The sequence below is a fragment of the Cydia pomonella genome, chromosome 3 (genome assembly GCF_033807575.1).
Source record: "Cydia pomonella isolate Wapato2018A chromosome 3, ilCydPomo1, whole genome shotgun sequence".
NCBI classification, from domain to species: Eukaryota; Metazoa; Arthropoda; class Insecta; order Lepidoptera; family Tortricidae; genus Cydia; species Cydia pomonella.
The window spans coordinates 33,016,775-33,044,068 of record NC_084705.1 but is presented as its reverse complement, the minus strand read 5'-3'; the positions used below and the strand labels follow the sequence as shown (position 1 = coordinate 33,044,068).

Genomic DNA, 27,294 nt, shown 5'->3' with positions numbered 1-27,294 from the left:
CAAGTCAGACCAGGCGAATTCTGTACTAACTTTGCATTGACAGTGTGGAAATGTCACGTTACGATTACAAAGAAGTAAAATTTTAAAAAGCACCCATTTATATGTATAAATGTTTATTGTCCTTAAACTACGTCCACAAGAGAGGTATGGGCATTGTGATGTGAATGTCAACTCGCTCTGTGTGGTAGGGCACACCACAGCGGATGTCATTCCAGATCTAGAGCAGAGCCCAACTGGGGAAGTACCTCCACCTTACAGAAAACAGCAGCCAAATAATACTAGACCCTACTCATAGTGTTGTGTTCCTGCCGGTGAGTAAGGTTGCCAAAGCTCAACGAGGGTGGGAGGGGGTTAGGGTCGGCAACGCGCATGTAACTCCTCTGGAGTTGCAGGCGTATATAGGCTACGGATACTGCTTACCATCAGGCAGGCCGTATGCTTGTTTGCCACCGACGTAGTATAAAGAAAAAAGATAAAATTTAACTAAAAAAGAAGGACTTGTACCATATGGCACTCGCAGCTGCTTTTCTCTAAGCATCTGACATCCGATATCGGAACGGGCAATGTGAAAACGCTCTAGGCGTTAAGATCCTATGAAAATATGATGTTTATAACGGAATTTCCAGAGTTTGTCACATCAAAGTTGGTGCTGAGCAGCTTAAATGAACTCTAGAGGTGAAAAGTTGCTTAAATGTGTGGAGATATTTTTTATGAGTGCCAAAATTTATGGAACAAAAGTTGCTAACTAGTCCTTATTTATATCCCGGTTACTAAAATTACAGGTTGATTGACTTAATTTTTTCCGACCGATTTGTCATTTTAACAGAATTTGTACATAAGAAAGACGACAATCGTACATCGACCAACGCCAAACGAAAGGAAAAAAAATATCAGGATAGTGATGACAGATACTGCGAAGTCATGACTATTTCCATACACTATTTAAGTTTTGATTGGCGTTTTCTATCAGCGATTGTCATCTTGGCTAGGCACCCAGGTCGATTAGGTCGTAAATTGGCCTATCGAACTATAATTACAACCTGGGATAGGATATAATTAGTAAAAAAACCGGCCAAGAGCATGTCGGGCCACGCTCAGTGTAGGGTTCCGTAGTTACTCTTCCGTCACAATAAGCTAAACTGGAGCTTAAAGTATAGTAAATTGTTAATCAAGGGATGAAACGGTACCTTTCACCCGAGTTAAACAAATAGGCTTTGCATAATCAGTACCTAATTAAAGTAAGTCTTTTTACTATGAAGGGAAAACTTTTTGCGATAACTCAAAAACAGCTAAACTGATCATGTCCGCTATAGTTTTCATTTAATGTCATTCTTAAGCTCTACTTCCACGATTTTTTTCATATTTGTTGGACCTATGGTTCAAAAGTTAGAGGGGGGGGGACACATTTTTTTTCTCTTTCGGAGCGATTATCTCCGAATATATTCACTTTATCAAAAAATGTTTGTTGAAGACCCCCATTAGTTTTGAAAGACCTTTCCAACGATACCCCACACTCTAGGGTTGAAGCGAAAAAAAAAATTCACTCCCACTTTACGTGTAGGGGGGGTACCCTAAAAAAAAATTAATTTTTAGATTTTATTATACGACTTTGTCGGCTTTATTGATTTATATATCCATGCCAAATTTCAGCTTTCTAGCACTAACGACCACGGAGCAAAGCCTCGGACAGACAGACAGACAGACAGACAGACAGACAGACAGACAGACAGACAGACGGACATGGCGAAACTATAAGGGTTCCGTTTTATGCCATTTGGCTACGGAACCCTAAAAACACAGCCGAAATGGCAAATTTGGATACTAAATGTGGCCGCGGCCGGCATAACGTCTCACTTGCTTGTATTTTTATACGAATAACCTAACAAGGCATCCTTATGGCTAGCGACAAAGTGGGACGTTTTGTCGGCCGCGGTCACATATAGCTACAAAAGTTGCTTTTAGCACCTGATCAGATAACATTAGTCGTTTTAAACTCGCTTAACTATTCAACACCATATTTGTGAATGTGGATCATGTTTTGTTGCTGTATGTACTGGCATACTTAACCTTTTGAAGGTATGCGTATTATGGTACATATTATTACATCGCAAGCTGTTCGATCTTTGCATTTTTATTTCAATCATAAGTTTAAAATATTCATGCCACCTTCCTTCTACACCAATCCTAATTAAATGAAATTCATACCAATCCTACCTGTACTATTATTTCTGGACTAATAAATAAAAGCATATAATATACATATTTCAAGCCAGAAAATCCTTATATATGCAAAGGTAAATAGTATCCACTACTTTTCTAAAACTTATCATTAATTCATTAGCACAGATTCCATTAATTCTGTGAAGCGTAAGTTTTTATTTACGTTTACTTACCTACTTTATAGTTTATAGCAAGTTTACTTTTTGCACCCAATTATATTACTTTTTGCACCCAATTATATTACTTATTGCTATAAATGTATCATTCTGGGGTTCTAAGAGACATGGACTCGTATTTACGAACGCTCTAGTTCTGAGATTCTTTTTAAGACTAGAATGTTAAAATCGTTGACCAATTACACGCGTTATGACCTCTGCTACGATTTAAACTGCGATTAACCTTCAAAATAACGTTATTTAACAAGTACTTACAACTACCACATACCAATAATATACACGTACACCTCGCAATTTAACTAAACTGGTCACATAAAAACACAATTTAAATATATAAAACAAGTATCTAGTTCGGTTATTTAAATAAATATATCACAATATAGTAGTAATATAGTAGCAGTAGAATCTGAGGTCAGCGCAAGTGTCATTTTGAACTTGAGTAATATCAAATTGTTAATTAATTAGATAGCTATCTACGTATAAATATAACCACGGCCGGAAAAACGTTCCACTTTGTCGCTTGCCATAAGGACGAGATTTGCTTGTATCTTTATACGAATAACCTGACAAGGCGTCCTAAACCCTAAAGGTAAGCGACAAAGTAGGACGTTTTGCCGGCCGCGGTCACAAATAAAGTCAAACTGCAATAATGGTTATATTTTATTTCTCATCATTGCGTTGGGGCCCAAAATATACAACAAAATTCCTAATGGCATTAAATTGACTGAAGGCGACTCAATATTCGCTAAAAAACTTATGTTTACTTTTAGACCAAGCATGTTATTCTGTCAATGATTTTATGGAAGAGATAATTTAAGAAAATTATTGTTATAAGTTTATAACTATTGCACGATTATTATTAAACTTAAGAAACCTTAATTTTTTTACCTGTTCATTTTATTTAGAATTATGTATAACTAGCATAATTTCAAATGTACCTGTGTGACCTGTAAAAATGTTTACCAATAAAGAAACTGAAACTGAAACTCTCACATCTGACAATATTATAGTTTGGTATTTTCTACAAATAAATTGATCAATTGCCGTATGTTTTCCCAGCTGTATGTTCAACAGCTAAAATATTAAATAATTATTATATCGATATACAGTAAAACTGTATATCGATATAAAGATAAAAATAGTTTATTATTCTCGTAGGCAAATTTCAATTATTCATTTCAGACATAAGCCCATATTATTACACTGCGCTTATGAACGTCAAATAAAATTAAACTAAATATCATTGTCCGCGTGATAATTCTCATCATTTGATCTTAGTTACAGTTGTAAATTGGCTACACGACATAAAATAAATGTATAGATCTTTATTTAAGACATATGTTACATTAAGGATACTCCCCCTTTTGCGACCATATTTGTTGATAAACAATAAAGAACGTACCGTTCTATTATATTCTATTTTATTATCTTTTTAAAATTTGTACTAAGACTATTAAATACTTCTTGAAATATTTTACTTTAAATTTAATTTACCTTCTTTCGCATGTCTAAAGATATCATTAGGTACTAACTCTCTTTAACCACTATCCACGGGTTAACAGAAATATCACTCTATAACACCACACGATTCAACAAAGAAACAAACATAATCATTATCAGTTACCACGTTATTGTCACGTAGACAACTGCGTCCATATTTTTTCAATGATTTAAAGATTACTACTGTTAATTGTAGCGTCAACACATTTTCTTGTACCGCCATACTTCACCTTTTTTCCAAACATATCTCAATCTTTTTTACAATTTACGAGTAATAACCGTTCGTTATTCATAAACAAACCGAGTCCGAGCATTCACTTGCTCGCGAGCGTGACGGGATGACCACTTTTACTTTTCACAAGTGCAAGTTTTAATGAGGAATGTAGCTGGATTTGATTCGGTTCTTTACAAAAGGGGTTATTATATTTGTTTTAAGGAAATTTGACGTTTGCGTGTTTGAATGTGAAAATCTGTGGGTATCTTTTTTACAGTAATGACCGCAATTTTGGCCTGCAGATGTCTCAACAGCTGTCTTGCCGGCTTTTTTTGGTGTACTTAATCTAATCATGAATTGGCAGTTGTTTGGACTTTGATAAATCAATCAATAGTTTAGCAATTGCAAACTATTTTAACTCGGGAAAACGAACCTTAATTAGCATAGAAATAAAGTACAAATTCTTCTTTAATAGATCTCATCAGATTGGTTCATAATAAGAATCATTGTTAGGAAAAAGCGATATGAAGATATTAAACTAAACACCTTCGTTATTAGATAAGGGATTCACACAAATCTAGTTCTATTTAATCTATGATTTTATTTTTCTTTTACAAATTATATTCTTTACTAGATAAGACAAAAAATTCAGCTTCTGATTTATAATTCTAAGTATATCAATTTCATACCGTTCGTTACCCAAGTATAAAAGCTCTTTGCTCGAATAAATTACCGTGAAACGGTTATTAATACCGATCATTATTCGGCGTTGACCAACTTTATTACGTGTTGGCAATCTCGTGGCAACTGAATTCTTGAATAGGCCTACGTGTTGCGATATATCGTTTTTCTCTTCAATATTCATGTTAATATAAGTAAGCTTGCAAACTGGGCCATTAGTGTCACAAATTGTGAAGCTTTACTGAATGTATTCTATAATTTATTATTTTTAAGTAAGTAACTGGTTTAGTGCATACTAAGCTTTATCATCAAATTATATCTGTGAACAAAGTCTTGTTATGTTGCTTGCCATATTATAACTATAACAATATTTATTTTGTTAATAAAGGCCTTAGCATCTACTTTAAGATGAAAATGTGTCTTGTATAATAACTTAACCCTTTAATGCCCAATGCCATTATATGACATCGGTAAAGAGACGTATATGGTCGGTATAAGATATTATACAGAAATATATTCCGAACGGTTCATTAACATCTAATTTTGAACCTATAAGTCTAAAACAAGAGTCAGCCGGTGTTTTGGCTACAGCCGCAGCCGTAACATTTTGAATTATCTGTTTCGAAATTGATAGTCCTCTCAATATTTCCGAAGATGAACAAAGACTGCAATTATTTGCATTGCTGCAGTTCTGTTTCTTCACGTCGTAACGATATCATCCTTTGCTCAAGACCAGAACAAATCTGATTTCGCCAGTTTTTGCAATGATGCCACATTCAATTATTTGGTAGTTTGTTACTATACTAGTATAATTATCCTTCCCCGAGTTTTAAAAGTGAGAATAAAAGTATACTACTCATAGTTCTAATCACGAATATCTATGTATTTTTTACGGTCTACCACTTTATCATGATCAGTCGATTAAAGTCTCGTAACCGTCCGTAACTTCAACCTTCACTGTATATTTTCTATGATACACTTTTTGAATATCTACTACTACAGGATCGGGGAAAGCCATTTCTTCAGGTGGCTTTGCTCAACCACATATTACTAGCCAACCAGAAAACTCTTCTTTCTTATCGGGCGGTTGGATACACCCCCAATAAGAGAAGATTACTTAGTAAAATGTATTTGTTTTAAGAAAACTAAATCATCACATGGTTGCCACTCGTGCCTCCGGCTTCCTTGGATACATTTAGCAAACTCATTAATTCAGAATGGTGAGATTTTTAAAGTCCATTTCTGCACAACTCTGCAGATGATCTTATGAAGGACCGGTACTAAGAATCTATAAGTGTTTTGTAATCGTCTGTATCAATCTCGCCAATCAGGTTCTTAATTAACCACCACGACAATTGATTAATGATTTCAGATAATCGTCTCGTCCGGTTGATGATTTTATTCCCGATAAGAAAATAACTTTAGCTCAGAAGCTTAATCGTGTGAATACCATGTAAAATAGATATCCGCTTAATACGTATTACCTTTTAAAAAAAAAAAACTTTTCAGACCAAGTTGATCCATATAGGGTTAGTTACAGAGTATCTTAATACGATTTCCCATTCATAACGTAATTTTACCCTTTACATCTGAGTTATGTTCATCCAATTTTTCACAGTCATCAATCATAATCATCAGTTCATCCAATTCTTCTTTTCCGCTTAAGATGTGTTAATAACTTCAGAATTTTCTTAAACCAGTTTCGCTGTATTAGGTGGTTCTTGCCGAAAATGATCATCATAACTGGTGATGATATAACTCTGAAAAAACTTCTTTACGACTCCATTGACCAATAGATTACGTATATATGCAAATTGGTAATCGATAGGTCTCGGCCGATGTTGCTAAGAAATGTCCCCATTTCTATTGCAATAGTCAATTCCGCTGTTTTAGGAAGTGCGTGCCTTTTGTCCATTAATAAGTAATAATTTAGCGAAGTAATTGAAGCGTTTTGAAACAGTGACAGATATTGAATAACAGTAAAATGCTAATTCCTTGGGAGACTGCAATGGTATGCGCGGAATCAACCCGGGAAAGGATGATTAAAATCACTGATTCCAGTTCCTTCTTAGCAACCTTCAATTTCAAGCTGGACTGAATTCTATTATCTAGTTTTATAAGCTAACTGATGAAAGTATTCTTTTAGATATATATAATTAGGATACGATCAGTTAAATGTTTGAATGTTGGTAAGTACCTGAATAATCCGTTGTACGCAAAGTAGTTTTATTTTTTTCCGTTCTCCATAATAGTGGAAAGCGTACGCAAAAAAACCCGCAAATCGATGTACAGTTTAGCCGTTTGGCACAATTTTTTGAACCGAGATTCTTTAAAAAAATCCCTTTAGGAAGCCAAATGGCTAAACTATACATCGATTTGCAGTTTTTATTTGTAATTGGGTTCGTACGACGTCCACTATAAACAAAACGTAAAGTTATCTGATATTTTTTTGCCTCAAGCACCTAGCCGCGACAACACAATAACGGGCCCAACCACAAGCTAGCCAACAAACATTTTAAAAGGTTCTAACTGAAGCGAAATCCACTACTGTCTGTTAGGACTACGGTGTGTAGTTGTCCACAAAAACTTAGGTTACTGACCTATTGCGATAACTGTTCCATTGAAACAGGGCCTACCAAACATCGAAAATCGAAATCTCATATAGTCTCTATCGCTCTTGCATCGATTGATGGAGAGGCAAATAGAACGAACGAGGTTATAGCCCAGTTGTCTTCCACGGCCCTACACAATGACAATTACATAATGACTGTTTTTGCGTTTATACTTTCTATGATTATTTTTCTGTAACAGCGGGTTTATCAATTGTTCTGTGAATGGCTAAGGTTTGTGGAACAATGGAGGTTTTATTGGTGTTTCTAAATTAGATTGAGTGCAATCAGTGTTGTTAATGAAAGCATTAGCGATTGTTTTTACACAAACTATTTGTGTACAAATGTTAGTTATTTTATTATTGGTTTGGGAATGTTGCAATTACCAAGATTTTGTTATAATAAACAGTTCGATCTACAAATTGTTTGTTGGAGGTGGTTAGAGGTTCCTAACCTTTTGATTTATTACTATTTTTTTACCTACTGACAGTATTGATTGACATGACATGACTGATTATTTGGAAAAGTTGCAATTTTAGTAAGTACCTATCGCGGCTATGACAAGGTTTACTCAACTGTTTTACTAAGTGGCTAAGGTCTGTTTTTTTATTCCGTAGACTAAAATGACGTTTCATATGTAAGACATGACATTTCTTAGTACCACATGAAATGTCATTTTATTCTACGGAATAAAAAAAAAAACAGAATATAGTGGCAAAGAGAATTATAGTAGATAGTAACTAATTCAAGGAGTGAGACTAGTGGACCTGACGTTCTATCGCGATAATCGAAGTGTCGTTATCTGCCACTCTATCTCTCGAACATGCAAGAATGATAAAAGGTAGATAACGAAATTTCGATTCTGGAGTGTCGCGGTAGTTCCTCTGTTTGGGCGTATACGGTGTATAACCCAAGGAAATGTTGGATACCTTTCATATAAATATGCACCAAAAATGTCTGCATGTCCTTGACAGGAAAATTGCAAGCAATAGACTAATAGGTGAACAAGCAGAAATGCAGATGCTGATGCATTGAAAATTGCATAAAATGACCGTAACAGCTGTGAAACGTCGTAGCCAACCGATTCGTCATTATCTGCTGGCTTCATGGTTGTTACTTTTACAAAAATAAACCTGCACTCCTGTTCAACTTTAATTCTTTTCCCATAAAAGCTAGATTCTAATGATTCGTAGATCTGTAAGTTTGTTTGAAAATGACAAAACCAATAAAAAAATGCAGTCTCGCTCAACTTTATTCCATTATGTTAAGGGTTGAATTCGAATACGAAGTTCGGTGCTTGAAAATTTCTCACAAGATTAGTATTTGCCGGCCATTTTGTCTTATTACGAGAATAATAAAGTTTATTTTGGCAAATAATGATTTATTGTTATAGTTGTTTAATATGAGTAGGAACCAACTGCTTCCGTCATTGTCTTGGTTTACGGAATTTATTTAATTAGCAGGAAATAGATGTTATCGGTGATTAGGTTGCCTGAGAAAAGTAAGGTTTCGGAATAAATAACAAAAAAATATCAATTTTAAATAAGTGCAGTTTAAAACCAGTCTTTGTATACTACATAAAATAAACTATTCAACACCAACACAACATCATAGATTAAACATATTTATTTTCAAGTTGCACCATTGAACTGAAATTTTCCTTTACCTCCTTCTTGAAATTGGACGATAATTATTTGTCGATATTCGGTTCTAGGTTGGTTTAAGTATATAATTCTGACATCATTACCAATATTTATCTATTCTATAAAAGAAAAATACAAAGACGCACACAAACTGAAAATAGAGAAGAGACAGACCAAGCTAAGTTGGCAGCAATTTTGATAGCCCCCCAGACGGTGCAAATGATAAGGAAATGTTATAATTCCATAGAAGTTTGATGTTCGAAATAACACTTGTACCGTCTGGGCTATTAAAATCGCTGCCGACGTAGCCTGATCTGACTCTGCATATAAACATAATATGAAATAATATCTAACTAAATAGTATACTGACAATGATATCCATAATGATTAACTGACATGATTGGCATTAATATAACTGTTATGGCACTAAAAAGCTCTATTCGAAATATGTTCATAACAAAAACTTAAACAATGACACCACTGTTTCAACAGAAACGTCATTACACTAACAATAAACTTGCATTGCCAAGATTCTCAGGCAATTGCAATCACAACCAGATTTAGTTCGATAAGCCCCAATTAAGTCCCGCTACTCCACGCTAGGTGGCGCAATGTCACGCTATAATCGATTTCAAGTCGTATGCTTATGGTAATTACGTTGACATTTCAATGACGTAGCAATTTAAGTCCTTAACTCGAACGATTAATTTTGATTTTATTCCTTGCGTAATTAGGTTGTCATTTGAATAATGGGGTTGGGAAGTTGATCCGCTAGAAGGCGTCGTTCCTTATTTAATTATGTCGAGTTATTAATGTGCTTATAGAGCGTGGTCGACATGATTGAATAATGTTTAATAATCGGTTGTTGGTTACATTCTTGTAATAGTGTGGTTATGTCAGGTACGAGTATAAGAAGCTAATGAACATGATACCGTTAAAAGGCAACAAAAAGTTGTATTTTTTATTTCACTTAATCTGTATTGTACGCAGAAACAATCACTGAGTTTTAAAAGATAAAAACGGAGGGGAGTTTCGTGTTGCAATTTCGTACAAAAAATAATTAAAAAAAGTTATTCCGATACCGGGAATCGAACCCGAGCCTCCTGGGTGAGAGCCAGGTATCCTAGCCACTAGACCATATCGGATATTGGTAGACATTGCGAAATACTTGTACCCATGGTAATTCTGTAGGATTATTAATAAGTTAAGGGGCGATTCTTTTATTTGTGACTGCGGCCGGCAAAACGTCCCACTTTGTCGCACATTTGGTGTACAATGAACGTCAAAAATATGTTTACACTTTTGCACCTTGCCCCTTTGTAATAAGGCGAAAATTGTAAACATATCTTTGACGTCGATTGAACTCATAACAAATACCTATTATGTAATTATTGCCGGTTTGTGGCCAAAGGGCCCATAATTGCACGTGCATTATTCGAGCGATAGGAAAGGAAACGAAACTTTCTTTTTCGATATTCTCGGTAGGCTGTCATGTCATCCGGTGCAGGAAGCTTAGAAAACTGCCGTCCAGAGGGCCTACCGCGAAATACGAAACTTGAAATTTCGTTATCTGCCTTTCTATCGCTCGAATATGCAAGAGCGATAGGGAGGTAGATAACGAAACTTTGATTTTCGTGTTTCGCATCAAATGTTCCTGTCCTTATACTCGAAATATTTTCAATTAGGTATCTAAATCACATAAATTCCAGTGCGTAAATTTTTGCATTGTCAGCGTCATTGTATACACTCGACATACACCGTTACACTTCTGGAGGGGCCGACGATGGCGCGTGCGCGGAATGCGGGGAAAGTGTCCACCTGCGCGCGCAGTGGTCGGCCGGTCGACGCCCGGGATGACCAGTGAGGATAGCGCAAAACTAAGCTTAGATGGCGCTGCAATCGGAGAAAAACATTGAGTTAAAAACGTACTCATTATAAATGTCTTGGAAAAAAAGAAAAAATAAATATACATTAGAGTCTCTCTCCCTAGTCTCTCCCTAGCGTGATCAATATTGCAATCATGGTTTGCGAATTTATCTAAACAAATAATAATAAGTAATAAAACAAGCTGAGTGAAAGATGTATTACTTTTTTTATTCATTACATTTCACAGCATTACAGTATTCCAAAGCGCTGTGAAACCAATAGACAATATACACATACACATAATTAACATATCACAGAAGGTAGTTCATTCATTGTCTCGCAGAACCTCAAGCAGTCATCATATACGTCCAACCATCCACTCGCAAATACATCACATGCTGATTCGAGGCGCGAGTTTATCAGGCGCAAGGCTTGAACAAGCGGTATTTTCGGCGGGATACACTTCGTACTGGTGGCAGCGCTAACGCTAACAAATGGCGAAAATGCGGTCGAAAAAGAAATCTGGACGGTGAGGGAACATAGAAGCAGCAACCGAGCTACTAGTTCGGGCATTTACATACTTATAATTTACAGAAAGGTTCGGCGAGGAAGAGCAGACCACTGACCATATTTTCCAACGCTGTCCCCTTCACTCGTATTCTGGACCAGCTGAAGATCTGGAGTCAGTCACGCCTGAGTTGGTTACCTGGCTTAGCGACCTCAAGGCTATACTCTGATTGCCTTCTTTATGCATGCCATACGATTAAATAAATAAATACAGAAAGGTTCGAGTTGGTTTAAATATCAGTAGGTTTTTAATTCAATTGCGAAAGTGTACCTCCACTTGAAGTCGGGATGTTGGATTATTATATATCCATATAGATATATTAAACTGCTAATAATTGTAGTCATCAAATGAGACATACATCCTTCACTGATGTAAAATGAAACATCCGAGAAACTAAAATAAATCTAAATTTGAAATATATTCCGTTAACCCAAAACATTTAAAAGTTATTTAATTCGCCCATGAATATCTATCGCGGTAACTAATTCCGACACTCTTTCAGACGATCCGGGGTTCCATAATTAGTATCATTACCTATCCTACAATTATTAAATCATTTGCTACTGAGTCAGTGATGAAAAATCCTAATAAATTAAATTTCGAACCGTTTAACTCCAACAGAAAACAATAAGATAAGTCGTAATGATACACATTACAATCATTACGTACTTACAAACGCCATTGTGCAGAGAAAGTGATGAAAGTGATGGACAGATAATCAGACACATTGCCATTGCCATGATAGTTGCGCCATTATGTTGTTATAGATTGTGGCTTGCCGAGTGTTAGGTGTTTGGCTGAAACACCTTATTACTCTTATTATAAGTAGTTAAAGTCTAACTAGACAATGGTATCAGTTTTAGCATTTAGTGTTGGTAGAGTCGGACCATGCAAATTGTTTAATGTCAAGTGTTATGTCAAGGTTATCGGGATTTATTTTGACTCAGGTGTAGAGTTTGTGAAGTTAGGGCTAGAGTTATTAGAAGTTTGGCTCTACATGAGATCTGATAACTTTTTGACAGTGCGAGCCTAATGGTTTTGTCTTGGCAACATTTTACATAAAAATTGGGGGGTTCTTATTGCCAAGTTTGTATGACGTTATTTTTCTGACGTAGATTGCCCTAATTCCTAATTCCAACCGAACAATCGATGATTGAATAGTGAACTGGCCATTGTTATAATATGTAGACTTATGATTTATTTGTTGAATTCAAACGTTTAAATTTCATATTCTAAAACAACGGTTCGATTGACAAATTGTACATAATCAAGATCACTAGATTCACTGGGTAGTTGGCCAATCCAATGGCCAGTATCATTTTAGTAGGTACCTGAAACATAAATATAGATCTTAACTGCCATAAAGCCTGTTACGGAATTCGTGATAGGTTTGCACGAGACAAAGCCTTTTTAGAGGGGATTTATATTTGTATTCACCCGACGAACCTTACATATTATGGATTTAATGCATTTTTGACCGTTGCGTTTGTTCCTCCAATATTTGCAATATGCTTGTATCTTTCACTGCTTGCAAAAGCTTAAAGGCGGTTATTCGCGGATGGTCTAAAACGCAAAATGACTAGTGTAATACTTTGCCTATATCGCTTTTAGTCTACATCGCGAACGGTCTAGAACGCAAAATAACCACTTTTTTATTTCATTAGTTACCTTCTAACTGAATGTCCATACAACCTACAAGAATTTATGAATAATTCGAATAAATAAATACTTAATAATAACCATAATTATGTACTTAATAAAAATGGAACATGATAAATGTTAGAGTGATATAATAATAATAACACTACTTATATGGATAGTACGTGATTTTAATTATTGTAATGCTGTAAATATTTGATTTTAATTACCTATTATTCTATTTGTCATTGTTGTTTACAGATTTATTTTATAAGAGAGTGCCTTAGAAATAAGTACTTAGACATAAAAATGTTGCTACGCCCTAGTAGGGTCCATGATTGTACTCTATTTAAAGAACATCTGTAATACCATGGTTGCAACGAATAAATGAAATGAAATGAAATGAAATGAAATTAGGTAGGTTAGGTTTGTTAGTTATCTTCAAATTGCCGAAGGCCAAACCGCCCAGAATAGAAGCCCCGCGGCAGCGGGGCTCCGTCGACATCGCTAACATAAAGATAAAACGACGAAATGATGTAGGCATTTTGCGTTCTAGACCGTTCGCGATGTAGACTAAAAGTGATATATAGGCAAAATATTACACTAGTCTTAAAGCGGCCAACTGATTACCAGTTCACCGGACAATATCGGCCTGTCAGATATTCGGAATAGTCAGCTTTTGCCCATTGCCTGGGCCCATTAACAATTTCCTGAATTAAGAAAATGAGAACTGTTTTTTGAACTGGTTAATTTTTTTTCTATACGGACATGTTACCCTACTGTCACCGGCATTCTCGAGCTACTTCAGTTTCCCTTTTATTTATTTTAACGTCGTTAACTTTAAATTAACCACTGTGATTGGCGGAGATTGGCGGGTTGTTTTAACAAGTCTAACAACCTGTCGTTGGAAAATTGGTTCGAATATTATTACCTACAATGTTACAGCAAATTGTTTGGACTTTCTTAGAAAGTTTGCTTCAAGTTAATGATCTAGAAACCCCTGGGATATATTGGAATTATATTTATTAGATCTTAAAATGTTATTGCTATTTCTAGAGCGACATGGGTAATAGTATAATTCTAGTTCATTACTATGGACTAAATAGGAAATAGTAAGCTCACTATTAGAATTGTTTAGGGCTAGACTCATTTAAATGTATTTTAGGTTGAGTTAAAATGAGCTTTGCAAGATTTGATGTAAGATTAGTGAAGATTTAGATTTAGATTTATTTATTATACAACATACGATTGCATTACAAATTACATTCATGTCAATTTATATGAATCTATATTGTGATTGTCAAAAATAAATTCTAATAATGACAAAAAATAACATCATAATCCAGATAGCAACAATTAATAAATGGAAATGTTCACCTGAAAAGGATCGTCAAGTCAGAATTTATTGAAAAACAATAATAAAATAAAAATGAAATAGAATCAAGAAACAAAAACAATGTCAAATATGCTAAAATAAGTTATACAGTTATGTCAAAAAATTCACTAATTGAATATAATGGGTTCTCCAGCAAAAAGTTTCTCAATCGACGCTTGAAAATCGAATCGGATGTTTCCGTCCTTATTTCTGTGTGCTATATTAACAGAAAAGGCGCTATCTGGTTCTTCTATTCAAACGTTTCGTATTAGTTTTCGTATATAATTTATAAAAACGTTATTAATGGTAATAAGATGACTGGACTGCGGCTATTCCTATATTTTCTACACTTATTCCAATCGTATGTAAATATTATTGTTAGAAGTTGAATTAGTTTACATTCTACTCGGTATTGCCGATAATCAAATGTTAAAAATACAAAGCACTAGGTCTTGAGTAATTGATTTATTTCCCAATTAAGTACATGATAATGTTAAGACCACGACCGGCGCTCCCGTTGGCGCGGCAACTGACTTGACAGCTCGCGCCCATGACGGCTGGGCTGTCAGTTAGGACACGTTTACAAACCCGGCTAATATAAATATTAACAACTAGTATCAAAATAGAAATAGTTTGATAGCAAAAGGTGTTTTTCCAATAATAATGATATGAATTATCTTATATTTCTAATAATCGGCCATCCTGAATTTTTGCCTGACCCGAGGCAAAGAGATATGACTATTTATTTTCTAAGGATATAATAATAAAACGTGACAATAACGTGCTCTCACGCACTTAGTAGGCAAGAAAATAAACAAAATTTATGTTACAAAATATTCAGTAAAAACTATAAGAGAAAAAAAACGTCAATCACACTTGATTAAGTAGGTAACAATTACAGAAATGAAAATTAAATGTACAAACAATAAAGCATTTGAACAACACTGAAACAACAAATATTTTTTTTTTTCGTTATTTGATATCATAATCGAGCCTTGTGGAGCAAATAAGAAATCTAACTGATAACATTTTCGGCCATCCTTACAAGATTGGATGTCCCCATTCAATCATTTATATTATTAACAAATAGAGCTTAGAGAAAAAAAATATATATAAGAAAGATAATATTACGATTCTGTTACATTTAGTATTAGGTACTACTACTTTAGGTAGCAACTACTTGAATAAAACTCTACTGGGATAATATTGCCTTTTATGGTGCAAAAAAAATATATCCTGCACTTTTACGCATTTGCGTTTATTCTTAAACATGAACTAGTAACGATGCCCCTCGGGTAGTCACTAACTTGATGTGGTGTAACGTAACAGATGTAGAATCTAGTGACTTTTGATGTTATTTCCTGTCGTACACACTACATATTACCGTCCTTAAAATGTATTAAGTTATTTAAAATTTAAATTTGGCAAAAGGGCCTATATTACAAACATCTTACAGACATATATATATTATTTTATAAATCAAACACAATTTTGGCGACAAAACAGTCTTGTGTCAGATTCAGCAGTTTGCTCTGGAACCTCCGAAAGATGACACCCTTTGGCCCGAAGTCGGCGCACTCGACGAGCCCCTGCAGCGGTTGCAGCGCGCTCACCAAGCTCACCACAAAAGGGTTGAAGTGCACGTAGTGGTATAGTGGCGCGATTGAAGCTGGAACACCCTCAGCGTACCTGGACTCAGAAACGGGGATTAACAGCGTCTCCTTCCATCACGTGTCACCGCACATAGGATGTAACAGTGTCTCGAAGGTTGTCTTGTCACATAGTCGGTTCCCCAACATAAGTATACAATTTTCTATACAACTATTGTGGCCACCAGGTTACTTAAGTTGGGGCACCGACCGTACACATACAGAGTGTACTTTAAAAGGTTGTCTTTTCTCAATTACAGGTCACAAAGACAGGATGTGACGGTATTCGTTAGGTTGTGGCAAAGTATACAAATAGGGTGTAAAAAAAACATTTGTACTATTATCATTATATATACCACAATACACACACAGGATGTAAGGGCTTTTAGTAAGTTGTAGCAAAGTACACACACACACAGGGTGAAAAACCTTCGTACGGTTATTATTATACATACCACAATACACACACAGCATGTAAGGGCGATAAGAGTACAGACACAGGCTGTATGGTGAGCTTGTTACGGCGTACCCGCACAGGGAGCATCCGTCTCATGCAAGCTTAACTGGTACTGCTTGTTACCGCTTTCTCGCACAGGGAGCTATCGGCATCAATCAAGCTTAAGTGGTGCTGCTTGTTACCGCTTTCTCGCACAGGGAGCTATCGGCCTCAATCAAGCTTAGGTGGTTCTGCTTGTTACCGCTTTCTCGCACAAGGAGCTATCGGCCTCAATCAAGCGTAGGTGGTTCTGCTTGTTACCGCTTTCTCGCACAAGGAGCTATCGGCCTCAATCAAGCGTTTCAAATGATCTTCGATACCGCGTACGTACACTGGACGTAGCAGCCCCTCAGCTACCGCGTACACACGCTGGATGCAGCGGCCTCCAACCATGTCGTCTCAGCATTCGGACGTATGGACTCAGATCCGACATGAAAATCATTAAACATTTTACACTTTATTTATTTATTAAGCATATACACAAGGATATATTCATATATCGGTTAGACTTTAGTTGGAATTGCATTAACATTAACTTCAATGAAAATGAAACACGTGTGCATTGCGTCATTGCGTGACGAATATGAATTTTATGTTTACTATGAGTAAATTATAGTATGTTAATAACTGTATAGTATATAATAACTGAAGTAATATTATTTATTCACTACCTCTCCGAGTCACAACTTTAATTTTCAGAACCAGGCTCATAATTAGAGTCTAGTCCTATCCACCGTTTTATTTTATCTGCGGGGTTCTCAAAATTATATTTTTCTGATCAGAACTGTTTAAAACCATTACTCAGTCTACTATAAAAACACTATATGTAAGTATAGTCTACTATGAAACAATAACTCCAAATTGGATTTAAGCTCTAGGAGTAAAGATAAAAAATAAAAATAAGTTTATTGCACACAAAACATGATATGAATGCAGAATTGGTGTGACATCGGGTGAGTGCATAGCATTGTTACATAACAGAGTTTCCAGCGATCCCCGTACTAGGCTAGGCCTGTACCGCGGGAGACCAAGTATGCATTTGTATGTCATGTGTGACAGTTGGAATATAGAGAAGGAAATATAACCTAAACATACATTAGGAATGATTGAACATTTGCCAAATCGTCGTACTGTAAAAGTTGCCTGTCTCTGTAAGATCTTTGTTGTTTGCCTATCCCTTCACGAATTCAAGTCAAAATTGCTGTAAGTAATTAGATTATTTTTGAATCTCTCAATTGGTTTCCAAATGACTATGCCTTTTGCATTTGATACATTTAACATTTCCTTTGACCATAATAATGCTAGTATAGTTCGCCTGTAATGTTATTATATAGTTTGTGGTCAAATAAGCAATATAGTAGCCATGTAAACGTCTATAATGCTACTATAGAACTAACTAGCTTAAAATATAAATCGTTATAAGAATGCTGTCGGCCATAATACAGCTCCAGTGTTTTACTAGGATTAAGTTTCCAGCGACTTAAAAGCATAATGTTGTAGTAAATTTATGAATTAAATTATATTTGAAAGAATAGAGGTACTGTAAGTAAGCGGGATCGATGGGGCGTTCCAATCAGCGTTGTAGTCAGCAGTAGTTGACGACAAGTAGTTTGTTTTCAAACTTGGCGGGTTTTTTTATTTTTTATTTTTGCAGATTTGGTGTGTAAAACTGTCGACTCACAAAGAGTATGCAGGAGCAATCCCTGAGCACGAACTAAACCACGTGTTTCGATACAGTTTAGTAATTAGTCTCCGAGTATCTTTAGATATAGAGAGTACGCAGAGTAATAATTGAATCTTTATGATTACATAAAGTATGAAGTACGGTATATATTAATATACCGTATCCTATTGAATCTATCAAATAAATAAAAATCAAACTTGGAACTTAACTATTCTATGAAAGACAAACGCTTGCGCGTTCTATTTCGCCGCCACCGCCATCTAGCGAACGGTTTGCATACAAATGTCTAATACATGCCATGAAACTGTGAAAGACTAACGCTTGCGCGATCTAACTCGACGCTAGCGCCATCTAGCTTGCAATTGGGTAAACTTTCGTATAGGAAGTGGTATCAAGTTATAGTACTTAAGTAATTATACAATAACAAGCATCTATTTATTTATTTTAAAACTAGATTAGTTATAATGGTAACTAAATGAGCTCTTGACTGTATGCGGTATTCATTTTCAATGTTAGTTGCTATAACGTGGAAGATACAGAACATATAGAATAAACGCAAAAATTCCCTATTGTTGGTAATTACCAAAAACATAAAAATAAACTAGTTATTCCTACTAAATCGAATTTGAATCATTCACACTATCAGTCATGTATACATAACTGGAACTAAGTCACGTGTTTTGTGGAATTAAAAGTTTATTTTAAAACATTTATGTATAGGTAATTAATCTTGATTAATACTGAAAAGATATTTAATGCCTGTATGCACTACTGCAATATACTTATCAACTAGAACTTTGTCCACTGACAAAAATAATAGCTACTAAAGACTATAGAAATATAAATATGAATAAAATTATTTCAACAAATAAGTACACTAGGAGGCGGTTATCATTCATCATGAAAAGTAAAATTACTGAAAATAGTTCTAGATAAATACAACGCTGGTTGCGTTGTGCAAAAAAAACTATGTGCGAATGGTGACTGTATATTTCTATTGTCTGTATTTAAGTCGTCAATAGGATTTCAACATATTCAGTGAAGACGAACTGCCTAATTGTTACCATTTACAACTTATAATGAAACTTCTGGTGATAGGTAGGATATCAACTTAAAATGAGTTTGTATAAGTACCTGCTTTTCAAATGATGAGAAGTACTAGCATATTTTCAGCATCAATAACTGTTCCATCAAATCCAATGGCAAAACAAATATTTTAAAGTATGTATATATTTATGTATTCCTAACTTACCTTCAATTATTTAATTGGAGTGCAATTCTTGAGGTTAAGAACAGTAATTTAACAACCGAAGACAGATAAATTGAAATATCAAATTAAGAACTGAAAGTACCCACAATAGGATGTAACTACATACACAACTTCATTTGATGCTTTTATGAAACTTGTTCTAATTTAGCTGTTCATTATTTTTTATTGTTAGATTGTTCAGTATCAATGCATGCTACTCGATATCATTTTAAGTTTAAAAGTCATATTTCAATAATTAAAATAATTTTGGTCATGTAAATTAAAGGATTACTGAGCAAGCTACGTAAATGCCCAGTCAGTACAGTGACTTGGTTGACATTCCAATCGCTTATCAAGTAACCATAACCATATGACTGTCCAGTCTAAATACCAGTTGCACAAGCCACATTTGACGGGCTGGCCAACATCACTCAGTAGTGACCTATGAAAGCCATACAATAAAAACTGAGTATGAGAAGCCATACAAAAGAATTTAGCAAATACTTTAAAGGTGACAGACAGTTTGGTGCAACCGACCCTAAGAAAACTCCCTGATTATATATGACAAGAGCTATATAAGTCTTGAGGTCAGGTTATACTGGTTTACGTGTTAGTACAATAGTAATAGCTAACAATATTGTTCGTAAATGTTTAAACAGAATATTATTTTGAAATAAATATGACTACCACAAGAAATAAATAGTTAGCCATCCCCGTCCCAACTAGCCGATTCAGCATGATTAATATACGAGTATACTACACCTTATTCATATTGGACATAGAACTTAGTAGTTATACCACTCAACCATGATACATTATATACTTATTATTATATTTCTAAATAATCATATTTTAAGAAACTTCTAAAGTGCAAAAACATTTCTTCATACTTTAATTTCATTACCTATTTTACTCAGTTAAATTTTACATTAAAATTACTTGGCTAACATGTCAATCACAAACTTAGGATTACCCTAGCCACATAATCTCAGGGCTAGAACACTTAATAAACACACACCTCTATCTTCTGATTTCTTGGGAAATATACAAATAGCATTATATTTATTTTCATGTTAGTAGGTTTACATGATGATGTAAAACATTACTGGTGTTGCAGTTTTATTACCATAATTCATTACTTTTATACATTATTAACATTACCCTCCCTTACTGACTGATCTAGTAAAGTTTGAACTTTAGTCAGCCGTTTAAATAGACATCACCATAGTTAATATACTGTATTACAATAGTGAATGAATAAAACCCTTATACCTACAACTCACCCTACTTTCTGATTGTAAAACTCATATGAGGTGCGTTAACCACAGTTGAACAGGTAGCAATCAATTTTATCAAACAATTTGCTTTTAGACTTAAGGGCAGTTCATCATGCATTTCTTACCATTAAGAACATTCCTAAGATATAATTTTAAACATTATTCCAATACTTTCCAATTGGTAGGCCTGAAACTGAATGACCTTATATGACCCCAGTGGAACTTCAGCAATATTACACTTATATATTACCTCAATGGTAACTAAAAATGAACTTAATACAAATCATTACTTGTTTTAATCATGATTTGATATTGAATTCAGCATTTCAACAAGATGCCAAGTACATTTATTGTACACTACAAATAAGAATACCTATCAAATTTGAAGCTGCTAAGCCTGGTTTCCTGACTTGACATGTCATGTAAGTAATACAATTTCGATCACTTATATACTTTTTCAACTGCACAAACTAAACCATGCGCAATCTCATAAATAATCAAATTACGCTTCGCACCTTTCCAGGTGAACATTCACTACATAAGTATTCAAATTACTGTTCAGTTTGAAATATAATAAATATCTCATAGTATTTATTACCTGTTTTGCTGTCATAAACAAACCACTCTGCTGTATTGTAGACCAACATCATGAGTTGTGATCGAGTGCTGTATCGCCTCGTTGACGTAGCTTACCGGCAGGTCAATGACCGGTAGGTGATAATATTGTGCTTGCGTACTCTTCCGAATTCGTATGATTTATAACAATTCACACATTTGTTAAATAAGTACTTATTGAACAATATATTTAAACACTTCGCGACCCAAAACTTAGTGCATTTTACCAAAGTAGGTACGTGCCCAATTTGAGCGTAATAATGCTACTTCCAACATAACAATTTCGTAAGAGAATCAACTTATTTAACTGAAATACTTTGTGAGCATGAATGTTGTCACTTCTGAACTGTTAAAAATACAAAGCACTAGGTCTTGAGTAATTGATTTATTTCCCAATTAAGTACATGATAATGTTAAGACCACGACCGGCGCTCCCGTTGGCGCGGCAACTGACTTGACAGCTCGCGCCCATGACGGCTGGGCTGTCAGTTAGGACACGTTTACAAACCCGGCTAATATAAATATTAACAACTAGTATCAAAATAGAAATAGTTTGATAGCAAAAGGTGTTTTTCCAATAATAATGATATGAATTATCTTATATTTCTAATACAAACCATAATATATGATGATAAAATAATAAATTTAACTCTAACGGCAAAAGTGACAAAGATCGAATTGTAGTTAGATAGATTTTAATTAAGTTACGTTAGGTTTTTCAATTATAAAATTTGATTTTCTAGAAGTATTGCGGTAATGAATATGATTTAAGATTCATATTATAATAAATTTCTCCTTTTGTTACAGATACGCTTCAACGAAACCAAATACCGACCAAAATGACATAAAACTAAGTGAAAGTGAACAAATCCTTGTGAACGAAAATGAGTGACGTGTAGTGCATAAATCCAAGATGGCGTCGTTAGTGACATTGTTGTGTGTGTTGTGTGGTTTAGGGAGTGCGTGGGCGCACGTGGCGCTGACGTTCCCGCCGGCGAGACGGTATGACCTGGACTTTTTGGACAACACGAGGACGAAGCCGCCATGTGGAATGCCGAAAGGTAAAGTACCTACTTGATACTATGTTCAAATGAGTGGTCTGAGTGCCTCCACAGACGGGCTGCAAAATTGTGATTTTTTTTAATTTTGCCAATTATCAATGGTGAAACTACTTAGACACCTTCTTTACAACTGGCCGGAGGAAGCACAAAATCGGGAGTTATGGAGAACCAGGGGAGAAGCCTTTACCCAGCAATGGGACACTCAAATAAGTTTCTTAGCTTATTTAAAAACTACAAAACTGCAACTGCTTATTTTAAAAAAAACTGCTAGACATAGCTTTTCCCTAATTATCCGCTTCGTAGATACGAGAATAGAGGTGATAGTCGGATAGTTACGGCAGGAGCAGCAGCGTTAGAGCTCTTTCCCAGTTACGACCAGTTTTTTGCGGGTACGGTTTTCCTCAGGATCCCGTTTTAGGTGATATGCGTGTAGTATCCCGCAAACAGAATGGTCGTGTGAACGTTACTATATTAGAACGTATAATACTAAAACAGTACCCCCAAAAAACTGGACGACAGCGGGAAAGAGTTCTTACTGCTATTGAAACCTTTGCTGGTGCCATCGCCAGCTTCCCACTGCTGAAACACTTCAGCAGTATGAATGTGGCAGTCGCCACACCAGAATGTTACCATAAGTGCATTGAATGTGAATTCAGCATTGGCAACCAGCTTGCACATACATATCATCACACTCACCACATTGAGAGCATCTTTATATCTAAACTTGAGTATGAAAATATACCTTATCTAATTTTTTTTTTAATACCACGACGGTAGCAAACAAGCATACGGCCCGCCTGATGGTCAGCAGTCACCGTAGCCTATGGACGCCTGCAACACCAGAGGTATTACATGCGTTGCCGACCCTTTAAAAACCTGTACACTCCTTTTTTGAAGAACCCCATACTGTAGCCCCTCGGGAAAACCTCGGCAGGAAGCTCATTCTAATTTCCTCGACTCCATTTAAAATGTATGTAGATTGGAGACAATTAAATTTTACTTTTATTATTTACAGCTATAAGCAAACACGTGTAATGAAGGCAATTATGTACCGTCTCAACATTAAAAGTAAAGTAACATTGTCAAGTAATGTCAACTGTAAACAGAGCGCAAGTAAACTGTAAACTGGGATTGGTTGCGCTAGAGCATCTGAATCTGGTCCTACCGCGAACAACAAAGTTATCAAATTGCGGGCATCTTTCTCTGTCACTGTAATTACGTCTTAATTGGAGTGAAAGAGAAATATCCCCGCAGTTTGCGATCTTCGGCTTTCGCGGTATTAGGTCAGAGTAGAGTTTCCTTACTAGTAGTGTGATGTGATGCTTAGATTAGTGAAACGATGTAACTGTCAGCTCCGTGATAAGGAATGTCTACCGTGATTCTTAATTCGACCAGCGGTGGCAGTATGGTTCCATTTTTATCATTTGTCAATATGCCCGTGACTTTTGTACTTACTTACATACTTGTTAGAGCGTGACAGGCATGGTGACAAATGATAAAGAGCCGACCATGCACCTTAGCCCTACTGAATGAATTGCACACAGGTTTTTCTTTTACCTTGCTAAATGCGATCGAAGGGTCATTCCTAATGCATGTAACATATATAGGTATATTAGGTATACTTTGCCACAGGTTTAGGTTTACTTTCTTTACCGAAGTAAACGCATTGCAGTAACGTATAAAAAAAGAAAACTCCGGAGAGAAGCATACGTTGTTAGATTTTTTAATGAGCCTATACATTCCTAAAAAGAATAATTAGTGACTAACTTAACTTAACCTGAGTTTTCGAATCTAGCTCGCTAAGTGACTGAAATTAGACCCCTGTAAACAAACAGCAGAGATAGTGCAGATAATGATGCGTTTGCGGCGAGGGCACTGACCTCGGCGGTGACTAATAACTGTTCTTCTGCACCGGGGATATTCAGTTAAAATACTGGTTCACCCGAGTTTTCGACGCTAGCTCGCAAAGTGACTGGAATTAGACCCCTGTAAACAAACAGCAGAGATAGTGCAGATAATGATGCGTTTGCGGCGAGGGCACTGACCTCGGTGGTGACTAATAACTGTTCTTCTACACCAGGGATACTCAGTTAAAATACTGGTTCACCCGAGTTTTCGACGCTAGCTCGCTAAGTGACTGGAATTAGACTCCTGTAAACAAACAGCAGAGATAGTGCAGCTAATGATGCGTTTGCGGCGAGGGCACTGACCTCGGTGGTGACTAATAACTGTTCTTCTGCACCAGGGATATTCAGTTAAAATACTGGTTTACCCGAGTTTTCGACGCTAGCTCGCTAAGTGACTGGAATTAGACTCCTGTAAACAAACAGCAGAGATAGTGCAGATAATGATGCGTTTGCGGCGAGGGCACTGACCTCGGCGGTGACTAATAACTGTTCTTCTGCACCAGGGATATTCAGTTAAAATACTGGTTTACCCGAGTTTTCGACGCTAGCTCGCTAAGTGACTGGAATTAGACTCCTGTAAACAAACAGCAGAGATAGTGCAGATAATGATGCGTTTGCGGCGAGGGCACTGACCTCGGCGGTGACTAATAACTGTTCTATTGCGCTAGGGTTACTTAAACTGTTCATACTTCATATCATAGGACACCTATAAAATATGCTTTTTTTAGTTGCTGGCTTTACATCCTTCTATCTGTAGCAGTAGTTTGTATATTTCTTTTTATTTTTGCATTAGAAAGGACTTCGCAGAAGTAAGTTCGAGTTTCCAGACCGGACACTTTTTGCGATAAAATTTTGAAGTAAATTATGAGTACGTATTGACCATGTTACATTAGATAATTCCTTTATTATTAACAAATAAAGAGCCTGATAAAAACTTCATGTTGTGGAGTTCATTCTATGTATATAGTACTAAAATACTAAGTTAATTATGTGATGAATTCATTGCACAGATTTAATCGCAGTAAAATTTACGACGAAATAAAAACAGAATATAAAATAAAGATACCTACAATCGTTTTATGTTGAATTGATAGTGAATCTAACTTGACGATTTCTGTTGTATAGCACCAATTATTATTGTCAAAGTATTAACTGATAGTTAATTATTTTCTGAAACTTGTTCTAAAGCGATTTAAGCACAACTACCCCTTAAGTCATCAAAAAAGCTGCTGTGGCTCGCGACCCCAATTTTCGCCATATTCCGCAAGGCAGTCGTGGCCGAGTGGTTAAGGCGTCTGACTCGAAATCAGATTCCCTCTGGGAGCGTAGGTTCGAATCCTACCGGCTGCGAATCTTTTTGTGTTTTTTTATTATATGAAATTAGCTAGTAGCTTCATGCTAATTATATTGCTTAAATAGAATTCTTAAGAGGATAATCAATGAATGATCTATCATTAAAATTATTCACTTTTTTTACTATAGTTGAAAATTTAAAATGCCTCCTGTCTCCTGTCTTTATCTAACAAAAAGTTTATAGTTTTGTAATATTACCACCAGTTGGCTATTTCCTTGACTGCAGTGTTGCCCTATCGGCTATGAAACACATTTGTCAAAATCACTTAGAACTGTCTAACAGTATGAAAAATTGTATCCCATCATTTACATTTGCATAGTGGTTTGTAGTATCTGTCCGAAGTTTTGGTTTCTGTTTCGACATAAAAATCATGTCTCGGTCGAAGGCTCGGTTTCAGCCAAAAAACTGCTGAGCCGAAAGTGCCGAAACTGTATTTCCATTAGGTAGTGTCCGACCGAAGTTTCGGTTTTGACAGGTATCCGCTTCGGCGTTAAAATCACGTCATATTTTGGCCTAAGTTCACTTTTGGCCGAAACTAGAGCAAAACCGAACCTTTCGGTAATAATCCGGTTTCGGTCGGACACTAGTGCTTTGTCGTCGCTTTTGTCTCCTCGAACATAGCTAACTGAGGCACCTAGGCATATCTAGGTATTATTCTGCATCTAATCTAATGTTTAATGCAAACAAATTCCACTTCCAAACGACCTTGTAGACAGTGGAAGGCATGACTACGTTTGTAGTCATAATTAGTTTTAGCTATTATCCAAACGAGTTGGCGGATCCTGCGGCTTGCGGCCGATGACTCATCCTCATTATCAGTCCCCACTTAAGGTTCCGTAAAGGAATTTTAAGGTTCTAGCAAAAAAAAAACCACACACACACACACTTTAACCACCGACTATAAATACCCCCAGTGATATAGTCACCTGTCGTTTTTTAACCCCAGACGCAAAAAGAAGGGAAATCAGAAGGTCTACTGCGAACACCGAAGTTCGCAGATGCGGGCAATTTTTCTCTTTTAAATCCAATTAAGGCGTAATTAGAGTGACAGAGAAAGACGCAATTTACGAACATCGATATTCGGTCGTATGGGCGTAGCACTTGAACGGGTGAACCGATTTAGATGCGGTTTTTTTTTTATTTAAAGGCTAGTTTCTAGCGTTGGTTATTATTTTTATCAAATTAGATTCATCTGTTTCATTGCGTTGTTTTTTTTTTAAGATCTGTAATGAAAAAGTGGAACACTTTGGATAGCTTGCTTTAGCTTAATCTAAGACAGTGTTTTTAAACTTTTTTTTTTATGAGGTCAAGGAGGTCGTGGTTGCGGCATAACCGCGACCCCATTTGTTATGAATATAAATATGGTCACCACCTGCTCCCAGCTATTAGCTGGGCCGATTTCGGTGAAACGAAATGAAACTGCATGAAATTAACTGACTAGGCATCTTCATAAAACAACTTCGTCACGCAAGAAACATATCTTATTGATTTTATTATCGCGAGCTAGTGCAA

At 35.8% G+C, this 27,294-nt stretch overlaps 1 protein-coding gene and 2 non-coding genes across 3 annotated transcripts in view; 2 read left to right on the top strand and 1 right to left on the bottom strand.

Annotated features, from left to right (window-relative positions):
- The window catches only part of LOC133516590 (uncharacterized), an 84,404-nt gene that overhangs the window by 29,687 nt on the left and 27,423 nt on the right, over window positions 1-27,294 (top strand). Inside the window, exon 3 of the mRNA XM_061849598.1 lies at window positions 22,268-22,521. Within this exon, the coding sequence (XP_061705582.1) occupies window positions 22,374-22,521 (148 nt within the window). The 5' untranslated portion in view covers window positions 22,268-22,373. The remainder of the gene's footprint in view (window positions 1-22,267; window positions 22,522-27,294) is intronic.
- Trnae-cuc (transfer RNA glutamic acid (anticodon CUC)) lies at window positions 10,117-10,188 on the bottom strand. The gene has a single exon. It is a non-coding gene; the product is annotated as a tRNA-Glu (tRNA).
- On the top strand, window positions 25,697-25,778 carry Trnas-cga (transfer RNA serine (anticodon CGA)). Its single transcript has one exon. It is a non-coding gene; the product is annotated as a tRNA-Ser (tRNA).